This window comes from Sorghum bicolor, chromosome 3 (genome assembly GCF_000003195.3).
Source record: "Sorghum bicolor cultivar BTx623 chromosome 3, Sorghum_bicolor_NCBIv3, whole genome shotgun sequence".
Lineage (NCBI taxonomy): Eukaryota > Viridiplantae > Streptophyta > Magnoliopsida > Poales > Poaceae > Sorghum > Sorghum bicolor.
In genome coordinates, this window is record NC_012872.2 from 48,900,493 (window position 1) to 48,920,470 (window position 19,978).

At 41.2% G+C, this 19,978-nt stretch overlaps 1 protein-coding gene across 1 annotated transcript; it reads right to left on the reverse strand.

Annotated features, from left to right (window-relative positions):
• LOC8074989 (myb-related protein Hv33) lies at nucleotides 14,237–16,721 on the reverse strand. The gene is made up of 3 exons (XM_002457935.2): nucleotides 15,924–16,721; nucleotides 15,621–15,750; nucleotides 14,237–15,371 (listed from the first exon to the last, which is right to left on the reverse strand). Exons 1-3 carry the CDS (start codon nucleotides 16,054–16,056, stop codon nucleotides 14,609–14,611), a joined length of 1,026 nt encoding a protein of 341 aa, XP_002457980.1. The 5' UTR covers nucleotides 16,057–16,721; the 3' UTR covers nucleotides 14,237–14,608.

Here is a 19,978-nt window from a genome sequence, read left to right on the forward strand (position 1 = left end):
TCACATTCAATTGTCTCTTCATCGGCAACCACCTTCATCGGCAACTTCCCTGTAGATTAGTTACCGTTGCTTCACCTGCTGATCTATACTTTACTAACCCCAGGCACACGTCAAAAGATATGTGTCTAAAAACGGTGTCAACACTATCAATACTTATGTTTTTTTATATATCTTCCAAAGGTTACGTGTGCAACATTTTAGCTCATATGATTAGGAGTGTGGGATCATAAAGGTGGAAGGACTAAACATATTGAATCGATTGGGTTGGTTAATCTAGAGTTGTAAATCATACATTTGTCTCTTTTATCCATGTGAATGCCAGAACCAAGGAGAAGCTTATAAAAAGTGATAGTGAAGTACCTTAAGATGTTACCTTACTTGAAGAGTGATGGTACAGTATCACCTAGTGGAAGCCTTCCTTTCTTAGCGGTTGTGCATCGTGTTTGTGGCACCCTCCATGGATCATCTCTTGTGAGCTATGCCTTCCTTGTGTAAATTGTTAACCTTCATGTGTCTCTCTCTTTGTCTCCAATGTGAGTTTATCTCAGGACTTCCCAGGTCGATATTGAAAGTTTTCCTGCAGGGGTTAGTCCAACAAAATATCCAATATCTACTATAGCATACTATCGGCTCAAAGATCAACCTAGACACCATGTCTAATTTGATTTAGGAGGGCATTTTAACCTAAGCATCATGCTTAATTTAAAATCCTTTGGAAGTAAGATCATCATTCCTAAACTAAGCACCATGCTTAATTAAGAGATAAATGAAACTACTCCAAACCTAGACATATACTAAAGCAAATAAAGGTAGCATGAGAGCATTTATAGATATCTACTCAAGTGGAGATGAAGTAGTGTGATTAGTATTTAAAAAATTAAGAATGTCTCAAAGGTAGGGACAACCAACATAACAACATGGCAAAGGATGTTTTTATGTAAAGTACTCCCCCATGCTTGAATTTTGCAAAATTCAAGTTTGGATGAATTTAATTCAATGTTGTATGATGATTGGTTGGACATACCTTGTGCTTGTCATTCATCTGATCTTCTTGCTCCAATCCTAGAAAGGTTAGTGACAAGAATATCCGAAGGAATTTTTTACAATCCTTATATGCTCAATACACAAGGTAATGCTGCAAATAATTAAAAGCTCATGTTACGATCTGATCAGTGCTTATTTTAGGACACTACGCTTGTCCTTGGGAAACCATCAATTTATGTCAGCGAAGTGGTTTCCCCTCCAACGCTGACCTATATCAAGATGAACTCAACGAGATATGCAATATTTATTATAAACATATGCATCGACAACCGCCCTTTTAAAGTTTTTATAGATAGAAAGGAAGAGGGGGTTGGAGATCTCGAATGTGGTGATGTTGGAGAGACCAAAAGATTGAGAAAGCTTGTTAATAAATTCCATGCTCATTAATGCTTAGAGTGAAATCCATGTGGTGTGGTGAAAATGGTAAGGTGAGTGTGGTAAAAAAGGAAAAGAAAAAGGATACACGGACGACTTGGTTCGAAACTAGCACAGCTACCGTTCCCCGGCAACGGCGCCAGAAAGCTTGTTGGGTATTTTAAACACAAACAGAAAAATCCGCAAGCGCACGGATACCGATGTAGCTTTCACCTGGGAGTATTCCAGAGTATCAATTTTCCACAGAGAACGTGAGTGTATTAATTAAGATTCAAGATCGCCCAAGAATAACTATATAATTATTTTTGGTGGGAAGAGAGGAAGTTTCCTGAGAGTTCTCTAGTTGATCTAAGAATCAAGAATTACTTCAAACATTATTTATTTCAAGACATCAGAACACTAACCACAGAAAGAGATGAGAAGGGGGCTAGGAAGCTCTAACTACTGTCCTACAAACACTGATCTGAACGAGGTGGAATACGTCAACCGTTAGGGCTGTCACTACCCTAGGGCTACCACAACAATCCGCAGGATTGGGTGCAATTCCAGGTAATTGCAAGACTAAACACCATGTCTAATCTATTAATTACTACTCTAGCGCTATAAAGACTAGAGCACTTGATGCAAGCGGGAATCCAGTAAATAACTTGAATGTCAATAAAAGTAAATAAAGAACTTAGGAATTATGAATTGAAGAACCTGAAGAACGATGAAGAACGAACCAGTTGCTGCAAAAGTACAATGTTGAGGAAGATCCGACAGATCCGGCTCCTCCTCCGCTCTCCTCTTCTCTCCCTATTTTCTAGATTACAACTAGAACGAACTAGAACTAGAACTAGATGAACCAGAACTAGAACTAGATGAACTAGAGGGATCCTCTCTACTTGGACGAAGAATTGAAACTCTAACTTTGATTCTGTAGAAGAGGTATGCTCTCCAGGGGCTAGGGGGCCTTGCTTATATAGTCTTTTCAGATGAATCTGGGCCGTCGGATCAAACCGACATTAATCGCATGGTTTTCCTTGATCCTTTAGGTCGGTGGAGCGTAATCTGCAAGACGTGTCCTGATTGGACTCTAGGACAGGGCGGGCGCCCTGCCCCTGGGCACGATCGCCTTCCCGTTCGTTCTCGTGGCTTCTGGAGTCTTCTAGATGGTAGAAAATTGCGCGGCACGTTAATATCTCTATGTAAACCCGACGTGTGGGCCTTTGTTCCGTATTTCCTGATAATCCCCTGCAAAAATAGACAAACACCAAAACTCGTGGAATTCTATCAGATAAAGCCCTAAGTCTAGGTTCATTTGCATATAGGTCCTTTTCCATGATTAGTTGATGGTTAAATGTGAGCATTAAGGACCGTCAACAGCAGGTCGACCGACCTAGCCTTGGTGCCACCAAGCATCCTGCTACCTCCCAATGATGATGTCAAAGGATCCCATGCTCAACACACTAGCTAGAATTTGAGGTGAGATGGTCCAATGCTCATGACTTTAGCTTAGGATGCTACTTTAAGCACTTTGATGCTTTAGGGAACATGCCAACAGCCAAAGCTAGCATAAGGAGTAACAATGCACGATTAAGGGTCCCCATGGTCCATGGGAATCACTTCGGTGCTTGTCCTCTCTTTTGCTTTCTCCTTTTCTCTTTCACCAAACACTAAACATGGGAATCCAAGGCAACTAGCAGCAACTTTAGGTCAGCACCACCACCATCTTTATCAGACAACCCAACACATCATGATTAAAGTGGTGGGGGGCAAAAGCCATGGTCGGCCGATGATGCTTTTGGTCCCACTTGGTGACTTTTTGCAAGCCCGAGGCAAGGTTCCCTATCCAAAGTTGATGGTATGCTTCAAAGGGGGTGAACCCCGGTCGGTCGACCTACCCTATGAGGGGTTCTTGCCATGCCCTTTCACCCCAATAAATAGCACCCCAATGTGAGCTCAATTCCACACCACAACCAGCAGAATCATCTCGAGCTCACCTGGCCTTCTCTCTTCTCTTTAGTGTTCCAAGCCTTCTCAAGCTTAGTGTAGTAGTAGCTATAAACCCAAAAAACCCCAAAAACAATTCCCTTTCTGCATAGTAGTATAGTTGGAAGCTTGTTCTTGTTTGTTCACTTGTGAAGCTAGCATGAAGAAATTCATCTCCACCAAGCTCACCAAGAAGAGGAAGGGTGATGGCTCATCCTTGAGCTCTCACCACTCTGAGAGTAGGAGCCATGAGAGAGTGGAGGAGGAACAACTGCACACACTTGTTCCCTTTATCCCCGCTGATAGGATGCTGGAGCCCCACGACAACCTCTTGCTCACTCATGAAGAGCTAGGGAAGCTCTACACCCTTCGCACTTGCGGCTTCAACCACACCACTGTCTTTGACGAGCAACTCTTGGACCAATTAGGTATGAGCACCGACTTTGCTACCGTCTTTTATGCCATTGGTTGGGGTGGATTTTAGCAAGTTCCTGAATTTGTTATAAAATTACTTTCTCAAGAATTTCTTGCCACACTAAAATCAAACGATGAGGGAGTAATTTTTCGCATGTTCAACAAAGATTACAGTTTAACTTGGAGTGAACTGAGTACATGTCTAGGCTTTGATCAAGATTGTGAGCTAGACATAGATCATGCTTTGCAAAATTTTGACTTAGCTAAGTTCTGGAAGTTGATTACTTGCTCCAATAATCTCTCTGTTCGTAGACCTGTCCAAATCCATAACCCAACCTTAAGATTCATGTACTTTTGGATCGTAGTCGCTCTCTTCCCTAGCAAATCCTTTATGCCATGGTAAATAAAATCAGATTTTCACCTTTCAAGTGACTAGTACCTTTCTGGATTTCCTCCATTGCACCTAGCATGCCCCTATGCTTTACTTCACTTATCACCAGAATTGCTGAATCTATGGGTTTGCTTGAAACAAATGAAGTAGAGTACATCCAGGATGATAGATCTCTCTTAGGTGAGTAGATGTTTAGCAGTGCTAATTTGATTAAGAGAGATCCCAGAAATGGCCTTAAAAATAATTTATGGGAACCATCCTATTGAGGTCTCTCTCCCCGATGAGGACCTTTGATTGTATAATGCTTCATCACTAACCCTGAGGCTAGGAAGAGACAATAGAGCCAACCCTGTTGCAGGGAAGGATAGGATGACGAGAGCACGGTCCCGTGCTACTCAACAGCAAGCTGGTCCCTCTTATGCTACACCACAAGAGGAGGATGAGGTGAACTCCATGCACATGGAAACACCTCATCACTCCAGGACGTCTGCGGCAGCGCGCACCCCTCGCCCTCGTGGTAGGGGGAGGCGCCAACCACTGTCTGAAATGGAGACACTCATCAGCGATATGGAGAATATCAACATCAGACAGTAGACCACCTTGCAGCTCATGCAAGAGAACTTGGACATGGCCCAAAGCCTCCAAGCTGATAGTGAGTACCGATGGGACTAGTGGTTTGGGTATCAACCACCCTAGTGAGCAAGAAGGCAAGCTTGGGGGAGATTCTCTCCCTCACTAAGGTATATTTATCCAAGATGAGTTTCCAAACCCCCTAATTTAATTCTTGCTTTATTGCATTTTGTTGGTTTCCTTCTTGCATAAAAAAATCCAAAAAATATTTATTTTCTTTATTTCCTTTTTATATATAAGCTTCATGTGTGCTATCCTTCCAATGGAAATGATGATGAAATTGCTAGTTAATGTCTCTCTAGTACTTGTTTACAACTTAGAATTTCTCTAAGTATGAACTACTTAGCATTCTTAACCATCATGAACTTGAACACTTAGTGGGTTGCAAGTGCTAAAACAAAGTCTAAGTTGTTGTGAGACATGATATAGCTAAGATAAGAGATCTATACTATTGTTCTAAGCATGCATGATTGCCAGTGAATTTATTTTTTAAAGATGAATAAAAACTTAATTGTTCCTCAGTGGTGTTAAATTCCTACAAGCCATATATGCTCTACATGATAGAAACCCAGCACATAGGCTGCTTGCTTGTGTTGAGAGTTGTCAACTCTTGTTGACCCTTGGTTTAGAGTTGTGTCATACTTAATGAGATCAAGATCCACACCATCCACATACATCTGCTGCTCCTACACTGGGAGTATGCAACATTCTATATCATTCCATTCCATTCCACTAAATATAGATGCTCCATGCTCTAAGTGTAGAATCTCACTCTAATAGCTAAATGTTAGATAAGACACAAAGCAAAGGCTATAGAAAAATAATCATCTTGTTAGGAAGGACATCATCAAGTCCTCGAAAAAAGAGAAAAATGCTAGCCTTGTCTCAATAGAAAAAAAATAGAGAGAGCACAATCAAATAAAGGAGCCATCTAGCCATCATACTCATACCACCTTTCCACATATATATCTTGATCTCGAGCATGACACTACTCTTCCTCCAAGGATCTGAGGTTTGACTTCAGAACATATGCAATGTAAGTACGCCATCCCCTTGTTCCTACCTTGAGCTCCACATAAGCCTTTATTATAGTAGGATTACATAGAGAAGGCAACTTACTCATATGCCTCGGTAAGGATTTATACACCACTTGAGTGACTTGAGAGAAACCATATGAGGAACATTAAGATTTCTTTTGAAAAAACTTAGCAAAAACCTCTGGCATAAAACTTGCTAAAGAATGAGAAAAATAGATGTCCAGTCAAAGCTGTTCTATCTCTCAACATCCCAAGACTGAGTTAATACTATAAGCCCCATGGGTGCTAAAGTAACATTGGTGTGTTAGCATTGCTAAGTTTTCCATTCAAGGAGAAGTTCTTTGTTGTGCACTTAGTACTATTAAGATGTTAACTTAGTGATAATACCTGATCCAATCGAACCAAGTCTTGATTGTTTGCTCAAGGCGAGCAAAGGTTAAGCTTGGTGGATCTTGTTGACGGGAAATAAGACACAGTTCTATATACTCAAAATCCCATCAATAGTCCTCGATTGAAGGAAGATAAGCATCACATGAACATATTTATCACTAATAAAGTTCCACTTGTACTCTTAGCTTGTTCAATGCATTCGTGACCAAAAATAATTCTTGAATAAAATAGACTACATATATCTAGAACTTTCAGAAAATTTGGAACTAATTCACTATATTTATTTCAGCTCACATACTAAAAATCAATGAAAAATTAAGTGTTCTACTATTAGGGTGAGTTCGATGAAAAAATTTAATAATATTGTAAAGTGGTCTAAAAACTCTAAGAATTGCTATGGACGCATAGTGTGGGTGTATAAGCTTGCCATTAAAATTTAGTATCACTTTAACAAAGTGGTACTACACGTTGTACACAAATGAACACATCTGAGAAACCTTTTTGTGGATACAAACAACCTTTTTGTAGGTGTTATGAGCAATATATGTCACCTCTTTTTTAAAAAACATTTGAGCAATGTACAAACAAATGTTGTTAATTGGGAGAAATAAGCATGCATTCTTCTATGTTATTGGGCTTGGCTAAAATCACGAGTTGGGCTATTGTGGGATCATTTTGTAGCGACAGACTGCATGATGATATAAGCACTTTTTGCGACAGACTACATGACGATAAATATATCTAACTATAGCGACAGACAATGAATCGCTAAACAAGGAATTAGCGTCACACTGTCTGTGAGTTATCTTTAGCGTCAGATAATCCATCGATAAATATAATTTTTAGCGTCAGATGTCTGGCGGTGATTTGGTGTTGTGGTGTAGTGTCCACTCCTTCGTGATCTCTCATCTCCTTGGTTCCTCTCTTGAATTCCTTCAAATCATTCCCTCACTTTTCCCCTATCAAATTCCTATGATTTACCAATCTCAAATTCCTGAAGTCAAAACCACCATGGGTATAACAAATTAGACTGCCAAGGAAGATAGCAAAGAAGCATGAGAAGACAGTGAAGTTCCCTCGCAGCTGCTTGTTCTCTGTAGCAGTGAAGGAGGACATGAGCCCCCCACCAGTCTTCAAGAGGAAGGCCATCCCAAAGCCCCTAGGGGGTACCCTACGAAGGCCAACATCATCACTACTAGGAGGGAAAAGCTCCTTGCGTCAGTGAAGATAGAGGTGCAAGCAGCAATGGCAAGGAGGAAGGAGAGGAAGGGCACTAATGAAGGCAAGAGGGAAGGAAAGGAAGGCACCCTCAACTGGGTCTACATCACCGAGGGCAACGACTACCAAGATGCGTGGCAACTATGACATAGCAGGGGGTCCATGCTCCTCCACCCATGGCCTAGTATATATAATCCATAGTTTTTTTGCTGTGATTGGATCTAGTGTTTTTTGTTCAGCACTCTTCTTGATGCATGCGTACGTTATTGCATTATAGCCTATGGATATGATTTTGACCTAGGCTATTTGTACCTAGTAATATATTGTGTACTTAGAGAGGAATCCACAAATACCACATATGAGAGACTTGAAAGGATGATACAAAGGAATCTCTGAGTTTTATTTTGAAACCTTGTAAAATTCTAGAATGAAGGTAGATCGAAGAGCTTGAGACATAGTGCTTGACTTAATCATTCTGCTTTTCAACTACTCAAGACCCAAGTGAACGTTACAAGCCCCACGGCTAAAGGTAATATGGGTAAGTTGGAAGTTGAAACTATTTGTTCAAACTCATAGGAGAATTTTTGTTTAAACATTGGTGTACTTTTGAGGTGTGAAAGCATTATAGCAACTCCTAATCCATCATAAACTAAACCACTATTTGCTAAGGGACTAGCAAAGGATAAGCTTAGGGGAGTTTGTTGATGGTAATTAACTCCAATTTTTAACCAACAATTAACCTAGGAAGATATCCAAAATAATGTATAAAGTAGGGTTATAGGGGATTATTCTAATGAGTTCCACAAGTTGTGTTGTTCTCACTTGTCTCGCAGGATATTCATTATTTCACCATATAAAAGTACCTCAAGTGAAGAATCTAAGCAAACCATTGCAGAGAGCTTGTCAAGATGATCGAGATGGACATATCATTTGCTATATTTGGAGCACTAGAGAGAAAGTCCTCGATGGATATGAATCAGAAGACTCTAAAAGACCATAGAACCATTATCATCACAAGATTTGGGACTAAACTGACATGATTCCATAACTATGTGAAATAATATTTTCTACAAATTTATCCAGAAGTTAGGAAAGGAAAGAATCCATCCAGGACACGATATATTGCGCAAACAAATCAAAAAGTGGCACTAGAAGGACATAGAAGACACCAAAAGGCACGAGAACGAAGCGGAGGACTAGAGGCCGCTAGGTGGGGCCAGCTGGTTTGTTCCTCTGCCAAGTGGGCTCTCCTTCGTGGGATAGTCTCCAACCAACCTCCACAACGCATGTTGACGACTGCTTCATGTCAGTTTGATCCAAGGGTTGTGGTTCATCCCACCGAACTATATAAGCAGAGGCAGACCCCCCTTGGAGGCATCAATCAATCATCGATCTCATATCTCATATCCCTTGTTCAGTTCGAAGGTGTCCCTCGAAAGGATAACCGAGAGCCCCACCAACTAGGGCATAGCTAGATCATAAGAATAGGAATTAGAGGAGTCAGGCAACGCTAAGATTTCAGATCTAGTCTCGAGGAGGCTAGGTAAAGCCTTGTACTTCTCTCTTTTACTCAACATTGTCAATCTATTTGAGTTATTTATCTTCTAGTTCATTATGTTTATCTTCTAGTTTGTCTTTTGTTCTTATAGTTCATCATCTAGATCGTCTAATTCTCGTTTTAGTTCGTCCAATTCATCTTGTTCATTGATTAGTTCATGTTTCCCCTAGTTCTTATTCTAGTTCATGTGTGAGTTGAATAATTGATATGACTTGTTATAATTCTATATTCATAATTATAATGTTTGTTGCCTACATTGATTATATGTTTAGTATCGTTGGAGTAGTTTTGTGTTTATGCTCTTGTTCGTATAGTGCTCATCCTGATGATCAAGGGGTGGGTGGTAGGTATTGTGTGAGCATGGTGCTTATACATTGTTTATCTATGAATGCTTCCTATATTCCGGGCCATGTGGTGGATCGCGAAGGTGACTATTATAGCTTTGTTGAGTCCTCTGTAGTCCACTCCCCAAATATAGGACTTTTAAGGCTTAAGTTGCAGGGTGACGTCTTGCTCTGTTCCCGACCCACGTTAGCGATGTCTCCTGAGTATAAATATGGGATTATCCTGACCATGATTGCTTAATGTAATTTCACTAATCAATGTAGCTCAATAACCTATAGTTAGAATAACCCTATAGTTAGTCTCTATTTTTTAGTCTATGGTTAGTCTCTATTTTTTAGTTCTTTCTAGAGTCATGCTTAGAAATATTCAGGCCATCTCTTACATTATTACAAATAGGAGGGTAAACCCTTTCCTTGCAAAGGCATTAGAAATATATATTCAGGCCATCGCTTAACATTACTTAAGTTAGGTTGTCAACCCCAACACAACACCAAAAGATGTGGTTGTACTTATGATCAAAGCACTATAGAAAATGAATAAAGGTTATCCGCAAGCGCACAGATAGAATACACCTGTAATATGAGTTCCACTAAATCAATACTCAAAACAGGGATCAATCATATCATAAAAAGGATAAGTAATAATAGATCAAGATAATCCTAAAGGGGTTCCACCGAGCATTTCCTACTTGGGCATGACTCTATAAAGAACTAGAAAAATAGAGACTAACTCCTAGGGTTATTCTAACTATATGTCACTGAGCTACATTGATTAGTACAATTACATTTAGCAATCATGGTTAGGATAATCTCATATTCATACTTAGGATGCTAAGGTGGGTCAGGAATAGAGCAAGACATCACCCCGCAACTTAAGCCTTATCAGCCTATATTCAAGGAGTGGACTATGGAGGACTCAATGAAGCTATAATAATCACCTTCACGATCTACCACATGGCCCAAAATATAGAGTGCACTCGCAGATAAACAATATATACGTACCATGCTTACACAATATCTATCACCCACCCCTTGATCATCAGGATGAGTGTTATACGAACAAGTGTATAAACACAAAACTACTCTAACTATACTAAACATGTGATCAATGTAGGCAATGAACATTATAATTATGAATATAGATCTATAACAAGTCATATCAAGTATTCGGCTCACACACGAAGTAGAACAGGAACTAAAGGAACATGTGAACTAGACAAGAACATGATGAACTAAACAATGAACTAAATGAACTAAAATAAGAACATGATGAACTAGACGATCTAGATGATGAACTAGAAGAATAAAAGATGAATTAGAAGATAAACACAATGAACTACAAGATAAATAACACAAATAGATTAATAATGTTGAATACAGGAGAGAAGTCATGACTAGATCCCAAATCCAAGCGTTGCTTGATTCCTCTAATTCCTACTCTTATGTTTTAGCTATGCCCTAGTTCGTGGAGCTCTAGGTTATCCTTTCGCGGGACACCTTTAAACTGAGAATGGATATGAGATATGAGATCGATGCCCCTAGGGGGGTCTGCCTTTGCTTATACCATCCGGTGGGATGAACCACAATCCTTGGATCAAACTGACATGAAACAATGGTCAAGATGCATCATTGAGGTCAGTTGGAGACCACCGGCCCCACCTGCCAGCCTCTGGTCCTCTGCTTCGTTCCCATGCCTTCTAGTGTCTTCTAGTGCCACTTTCTAATCCATTTCTACAATGTGTCATATCGTGGATGGATTCTTCTTTTCCCAGCTTCTAGATAAATCTTTGGAAAATATTATTCCACAGAGCTGTGGAATCTTGTCGATTTAGTCCCTGGTCTTATGATGATGATGGTTCTAGGGTCTTCTGGAGCCTTCTGAGTCATATCCATCGAGGACTTTCTCTCCGGTGCTCCAAATATAACAAATGATATATCCGTCTGGATCGTCTCGACGAGCTCTCCATAATGGTGTGCTTAAATTCTTTACTTGAGATTCTTTTATATGGTGAAATATTTAGTATCATGCAAGACAAGTGATAACAACACAACTAATGTAACTCATTAGAATAAACCCCTATATCCCTACCATACATTGTTTCATATCTCTTCCTAGGTTAATTGATGGCTAAAAATTGGAGTTAATTATTGTCAACAGTATGGCAGTGACAAGAAAGGCTAGCTTTTTCTTGTTTAGCTCTTTACGGTTGCAGTTTATCTTGGTGATGTAATATAATGCATTCGTGAGTATTGATCTATAGATATATGTTGGATTTTTCATATATATATATATATATATATATATATATATTCCAATATCAGTTTTTGTGCATATGTACATGTAGGTTCCATCTCATGTGCTCCCTCCAAGTATCTTGCATGAGGCCCTGAAGGAAGTGGTGAAACCCCTCATGGAGAGCATAGGCCTTCTTCAATGTAGTATTAATGGTCTTCAGCGTAGTGTTGACCAACTCAAGAAATAGAAGGCTGAATTTGACGTGTTTGGTGAGCACCTATATTCTGTGGTTCAGAATGTGAACAACCTCCAGAGCAAGGTGTGTGGCGTCATGCCTCCGCCGCGAGCTAACAACAACTAATGGTGATGTGATGTTGTGTTTACTTTTGGTGATGAAACTATGTGAATCAAAACTGTGATGACTTGCTTTTGTTGATGATGTAATATGGCAGTAGTAAAACTCTAATGCAAACATTGTGATATAGTATCTAATGTCCTCCAAGTACTTTTGCTGAAAATGCATCCACCTATGCATTATATACATATATATTATTGCTGGTTTGTCAATGGTTGCAGTGATATTTATTATCAATAATTACTTGTACATTAATTTGTTAATCACATACATTAATTCCTACATAGCCTAACTTGTATCTACTGCAATTTACATGCCATTATCAATGCAGGTACTGTAGACACGCGAATAGAACACACATATAGTACAAGTACAAGTACACGAGATACGTGTTGCGAACAACCATATGCATGAGCATAGGTGTCTGTAATAAGAGATGTTAGTCGAGACGCATGTTATGAACAAATATTTGCAAGAGCATACGCGTCAGCAATAAGAGATGTTACTACCGACGTGTGTACTATACACGTCCGTATGCGCGTGTTGATCTCGCCGAGCTGGCAACCGTGGCCGACGACTTATTATAGACACAAGTCAATATAACACGTCTGTAGTAGTACTACTTTAGACGCACGTACGTGGTGATATCTGTAGACACTAGTGGAACCAGGGGTGGCCAGTAGGGCCGTAGCCACCCCTAACACAGGGAAACGTTTGAATATCATGTAAAAACTTCATTTTGTATAGCACAAAAAATATTATTCCACCTATTTTTTATGAGAATATTATGTTTTTTCGTTATGAGTACTAAATAACATGAAAAAACTTTGAGAAATTATTGAGACATACATTTGGTATATATTATCATATTATAAGGTGTCACCATATTACTTGTCCCCCTTAATTAATTAAAAGTCCTTGTTTCGCCACTGTCTGTAGAGGGAGTGTGGATTTAACACTTTTTCACACAGTAACTACCAGATAATTTTAAACTCATAGTGATAGGTAATCAGTACATATTCTTAAGCAACAAGCCAATCACCATTGAATTTTGAAACCGCTTGGTTGTATTATCAACGGGAAGTGATATCTTAGACCTAGACCAGAAATTTATATTCAAGGTGCCTAACTCTCTATCCTGTTCACGTCTGCAGCCTTATCTTCTCTCTCACTCTTTTTCTAGCCTTATCTCCCCGGCCTCTATCTCTCTCTCCGTGTACCTCCTCTCTCCCTAGCTCGTATCTCCTATCACTGCGATCCTCAAACTCGGTGACCCAGCGTGGGTTGCAGCCAGCGGCCATGGCGTGGCTAGCTGCAGAGGACGGCCCTGCACTGACACCCACACAGGTGTTGTGGCAGGTATATAGTAGTCTAGGCACGGCCGGTGCTAGTTTTTTTTTTTTCTTTTGGTTTTCTTTTTGTTTTGTGAAAATAGGTATCATTGTTGGGCGAGCAACTGACAGTCGAAGGCTAGCTAGGTCTATCACTGCTGATTTTTCAATGTCTGTATCGAAATCTGTCGTGTTGTGAAGATGAATTTTGAAACCCTCCGTACATTAATTTGTGGACGGAAGGAAGGACCGAGTATGCATGCAGGGTCCAAGGTAAGAGATCCAGATATATACACATGTAAGGTCTTGTTTAGATGTAATCGAGTTTATATTAATAGTCATCATGTGTTGGGTAAGATTAGGTAGTTTAGAATTTAAACTAAATTACATCTTAATCTATCTCAACACACTTAGATTAATAAAATGAATCCAATAGCATTCAAACACGGTCTAATGAGAATAATACAATTGGACGCGTCAACGTCTCGCGCACGCTGATAAATCCAACAGCCGTGCAACAGCTAGCCTAGCTAGCATATGTTGCATATGCAAGCGTACGTCTGGTAATGTCGTTGCCAAATGAAAAAGGGAAAGGGACCTCACATGGGCGGCGTACGTACGTGATATGATGATGCGTACGTGTGTGTATGTGTATGTATATATAAATATATACTTCTACGTGCTATGACGTCGCTGGCTCTCAACACAGCAAGCACGTATATGCTATTGCTATATCATTTGTTGATAGCTTAGCTAGCCTCCTCCTAAACCAGTGTGGTGTGTGGACGGAACGACGACATCACGACAGCATTCTGGTGTGTGCGTGTGTGTGTGTGTGCAAGTCATGCAACAGTGCAAGCTCTTGCAATGGGCACCTTGCATTGTGAACAGACATCGAAATAATTAATATATATAGCTCAAATTTAGGCTATGTACTTCCAATGACAAAATATATGGTTCCCATGAATATAGTTGAGGTCTATATATAGTATGTATAATATATATAAAACCCTTATTATAAACACAGTATACCATACCACCAACATGTTAATTAAACAACTTGATCGATCGGTCCAGATAAGTATGACCGGACCTGATGAAACGAGAAAAAGGAAAAAAAATAACGAACGAACATGCCAGACAAAGATGCTTCAGGAGTGTCTTTTGTTGGGTGATATGATCTTGCTTCTGAGGAGGTAGTAGTAGTAGTGAATGAAGTGTATCTGTGTGTGTCTGTCGAGTGTCGAGTGAGTGTTGGACCTCGGACGTCAACGACATGTGCATCAACGACCTCTCGGCCGGCGGAGCCGTCAGCTAGAGGAAGTCGACGCTGAACTCGTCCTCCAGCGCGCTACGGGCGAGGTCGAAGCAGGAATCCGGCAGGTCCCGCCGGATTAGGAAGCCCGCAGCAGCGCCGCCGCTGCTGACGTTGTGACCATCGAACCTCGCCGCCGCCGGGTGCTGCTGCTGGTGCTGCCAGGGGCTGTACTTGGCCGGGTCGAACTGCTGGTACACCGCCTCGGCATCGCGGCCGAACATGTCCATGTGCGGCGGCATCGGGTCGCCGCCGACAACATTGTTGCCGCCGCAGGTCCAGGTTCCGTTGCTGTTGCTGGAGCTGTCGCCGCCGCCTGTGTAGGCGCTATACGTCGTCGCTGCGTCGGAGACCACGTCCACGCCGCCGTAGTCGCAGAGGTGGTTGTCGGACCGGCCGAAGGAGTGCGCGGCGCCGTAGGAGCCCTGCTGCATTGTCGGGACGTTGGTCACGGAAAGTGGGTCGAAGCTGACGGTCGGGGAGTGTGGCGCGAGAGGGTCGTCGCTGCTGGCGGCGGCGGCGCCCATAGCGGCGAAACATTGGTCGTCGGTTGATGAGGCGAGCTTCTTGTCGTCCTGATGACGATGCGGCGCCACGGTGTTGTCGTCCGCGGCGACGACGACGTCGTCGTCGTCGTTGAGCGGCTTGTGCGTGGCCGGGTCGATGCCCCGCTGCCGGAGCTTCTTCTTGATGCACGAGTTCCAGAAGTTTTTAATCTCGTTGTCCGTCCGCCCCGGCAGCTGCGATGCGATCTGGGACCACCTGATGGATCACGTACAATCACATATATATATTCACATGATGCATGTGTGCTAGCTTATAGTCATTACATGTATGTATGTAGTATGATGTGGCTGTAATAACAAACTGAGTGAGATTATTGGCATTGTTGATTTCAAGTGGAATGGCTGCCTGCTAAGTGCTAAGTTACTCCAGCAAAGAAGGAAGAGCTAGTTACGTTTTAAATGCATCGATGCAAGCCATGTGTGTCGTTATTACTAATTTAATTACCTGTTGCCTAGTATCTTGTGGAGGCTGATGATGAGATCCTCCTCCTGCTGGGAGAAGCTGCCCCTCTTGAGGTCAGGCCTCAGGTAGTTGATCCATCTCAGCCTGCAGCTCTTGCCGCATCTCTCCAAGCCTACACCAAAAAACGTTCTCTAACTATATCGATCACACAATGCAAGGCAACAGCAGGTGATTATTAATATATCAAGCAAATTAATTAATTCTGCATTATATTTTGTGACGATTATATATATATATTGAATTGAAGTAATAGTATACTCTATATATACTCTATACAGTACATACCTGCGAGCTTTGGGACTGAGCTCCAGCAGCCGACGCCATATCGGATGATGTGATTGTAGAGCTTCTCGTCCTCCTCCGGCGACCAAAGACCCCTCCGCAGCTTGGGCCTCGTTGCCGCCGCCTCGCGCCCCATGGATCGATCTCGGTTGGATGGGGCAGCTAGCGAGGCCGGCGGCTGGCCGGGCAACTTACACGCTCTAAGCTGCTCTTTGCCCACCGCGCACCGCGCGCGCGCCTGCCAAGCCCGACTTGTGCTGTGGGATCAGATCATGGATCAGTTTCTTCGAGACTAGTACCGCAGGGCGCAGAGCAGCAGCAGCAGCAGCAGCAGCCGCCAGTTAGCGGCAGGTGATGGCAACAATGATTATGAGACGGCCTGGCGCGCTGGCGGGCGATATAAATTAAAAGCGACGGTTGGCTCGCTATCTCAGCAGCTCAGCTCAAGCTCAGCTTAGCTCTCTGAGCAGGGGACAGCAGGCAGTTCGATGCTTGAGATGTAAGCTAGAGATAACAGACTGCGATCATCTTATTAAAGTGGAGCTGAAGAAACTATAGCTTGTAACTAAATAAAAGGGGCAAGAAAAGCAGCAACCAGTCTGTCTCACTGTCTGCGAGCAAGATCGAATGAGAGAGAGAGAGAGAGAGAGGCCGGGCACTCTAGCTAGCTACTAATAAAGTGAGGTTGAAGCAAGGTAAGGTAAGGGCACAAGGCCCCCGTGGGCTAATGGATGGATGGGGTTGGGTTGGAGGAGATTTAAGGAAATAAAGCAGGTAGCTTGAGGTGCGGGGAAGAGAGGCGATCAAGTACAATAATCCCACGATGCGACAACAAACTCCATCGATCCATCGGCAGCAATATAATGGCCATGTCATGGCAATGCACGCTATTAGCTAGTAGCTAGCTGCATGTGGGGGCAATATAATGCCGCAATGGCAACGAGCATCAGTCGACCACACCACATGCATTATCGCCGTCTCGTCATCATCATCGCCAATTCGTCATCTCATCGCGACAGTACCTGTACGGGGTAAAGGTGCTTAGCCTTTTTAATTATTATTGTCATTAGCTAACCTCCGTTGCCTTTTCCCTTTATCGTCATTTCCCTTCTCTCCATCGTCCCGGGTGAGTGGTGGTGGTGGTTGGGATATGACACGCTACGTTATAAGCTTACTACACATGCCATATGCATTTGTTTGGTATAGCTCAACTTCACTAGTAAAGCTGGCAACGTTTTTTAGTGAAGTTCAGCTGTTTTGAAAAAGTGTTTGGCAAAATAGTTACTAACAACTTAATTATGATGGAGAGAGAGTTGGGATAAGCTACTATTTTCAGCTTCACCCTAATTCATATCTTTGTGAGTGGAGGAGAAAAATAACTTGACTCATAAAATTGTTCCAACAATAAGTGTAGCAAAAAAACAGCTCACAACAGCTTATTCCAAACAGACTCATACATGCACCGGTGAATCTAGAAAAGCACAATAAGGAAATGCTAAATAATATATGGCTATAAATCTTACGAGCCTAAAATAATACAGTATAATAGAGTTTTAAAATAAAGAACACAAATAACGATATAAATTGGAAAATGCTCAAGCAATATATGTACAAACATAGAGGGTAGAAAAATATTATCAAATAAATTAAGAGCATCCAATAACCAAAAAGAGTCCATATGACTTTACATTTCCACACACCACTTTGACCACCGTCCTTAATTTTACATAATTTAAAAATATGCATGCATTCTACACAAATCAAAATTACATTATGAACTAAAATAAACTAAAAAAATGACATCATTCTTTTTTTTTTGAGGGAACGGCGAGGAAAACCCCCCAACCTTTCTTCTTTTATTTATTCATGAAAAACGGAAAGAGAGTACAAGAACACGAGGGGTGCTAGAGGAGATACCAAAGCTCAAAAAAGAAAAACCAAAAATATTAAGGGATATTCTCTAACCACAGTTGGAGCAGGCCAGCACGGCTAGGTTTGGATTTGATGCAAATCAATCCAAATTATTCATGCTTGAAGTGAAGTTTCCAGTTGACCAATGAGCAAGCTTTGCCATCGAAGATTAGATCATTTCTGGAGCACCATTGGACCAACAGAATTTTTCTTAGCTGCATTTGCTGATGGCAGGGAATTCATTGACTGACTTAGTGATCAAAACTTCTCTAAACACTGGGCTGGCAAAATTGTTCCTTGCAGTAATAATCATGTAACATCATTCATTCTCGAGGCTATGTTGCATTGTCTTTTTTACTTAATCCTGCTCTCTTTAGTTCTAGTTCTACTATTCCACACATCTTTCTAAGTAAAAATATATTTTTGTGCTAGACTATACTATGCCATATGAATACTTCTAATTGCCACTACCACAAAAACGGTTTTAGGAGACAATTCTACTACATATGGTATTCTACTGCACATTTTTTTGAGAGTCGGTGATTATTATAAGAACTCAAAGTTAGGGTGTCACAAACCGATGATAATGGTGACTACTCAAAGACAGATTGATCTAAAGCAAAACCTAACTACTGAACATATAGTCTAAGAGGTAGACAAGAACCCCTATTTGTGTTCCTAAGGTATCTCAAGAAGTTACAAGGTGTTGATATTTCTAATATAATTACAAATAAGAAAATCAAACCCTATCCTAGTAAAGGCATTAGAAATATTTGGGATATTTCCTAGCATTGCTTAAGTCAAGTTGTCATCCCCAAAGCAACACCAGAAGATGTGGTTGTACTTATGATCATGGCACTATAAAAAATGAATGAAGGTTATACACAAGCGCACGGATAAAATACACCCATAGTAGCATTTCACCCAGAAATGTTCCATGTATCGTTATTTATAGTTTTACCACTAGAAAGGCACTTGGAGGTATGAAAGCTATATCTTATACTTGTGATCAGAGTTTCACCAGATCAATACTTGAAATAGAGATCAATCATATAATAAATAAGGATAATTAATAACATGTCAACATATTGCACATTTTCCTACTTGGGCATGATTCTAGAAAGAACTAGAAAATAGAGACTAACTCCTAGGGTTATTTAACTATAGGTCATTGAGCTACCTTAATTAATGCAACTATATTTAGTAATCATAGCCATGACTTAACTTGTATCCATACACAAGAGACATTGCTTAGATGGGTTCAGGAACATAGCAAAACATCACCCCACAACTCAGCATTACTAGTCCTATATTTGGGGAGTGGACTACATAGGACTCAACAAAGTTGTCACCTTCGTGATCTACCACATGACCCACAAAGCATTCGCAGATAGGCATTGTCTAAGCACCACGCTTACACAACTTCTACCACCCACCTCCGATATCAAAAGGTAAGCGCTATACGAACAAGGTCATAAACACAAAGCTAATCCAACTATACTAAACATATAATCAAAGTAGGCAATGAATATTATAATTATAAATATATAATTATACCAATTCATATCAAGTATTCGACTCATACACGAACTAGAATAAGAACTAGAGGGGAACATGAACTAGACAAGAACACGATGAACTAGACAAACTAGAACAAGAACAAGATGAACTAGACGATCTAATTGATGAACTAGAAGTATAAAAGATGAACTAGAAGATAAACACAATGAACTAGAAGACAAATAACTCAAATAGATTAACAATATTGAATACAAGAGAGAAGTATACGGCTTTACCTAACCTCCTCGCGACTAGATCCGGAATCCAAGTGTTGCTTGACTCCTCTAATTCCTATTCTTATGTTCTAGCTATACCCTAGTTGGTGGAGCTCTGAACTATGAGATATAATGGACTAATTGATCGATGCTTGATTCATGCCTCTAGAGGGGCTGCCTCTGTTTATATAGCCCGGTGGGATAAACCTTAGCCCTTGGATCAAACTAATATAGAACAAGGGTCAAGATATGTCGTAGAGGTCAGTTGGAGGCCATGTGAAGGAGAGGAGGCTGCCAGGTGGGCCTAGGCTGGCCGGCCTAGCATATGGGGCCGCCTGGCCCCACCTAGCCGCCGCTGGTCTCCCGCTTTGT

Excerpts from the sequence above, each read along its gene's own strand:
- LOC8074989 (XM_002457935.2), bottom strand. The coding sequence starts at position 16,056 with ATGGGGCGCGAGGCGGCGGCAACGAGGCCCAAGCTGCGGAGGGGTCTT. Across the intron at positions 15,751-15,923 it reads CTCAGTCCCAAAGCTCGCAG|GCTTGGAGAGATGCGGCAAG; the intron begins GTATGTACTGTA and ends TTTTTGGTGTAG. Across the intron at positions 15,372-15,620 it reads CACAAGATACTAGGCAACAG|GTGGTCCCAGATCGCATCGC; the intron begins GTAATTAAATTA and ends GTGATCCATCAG.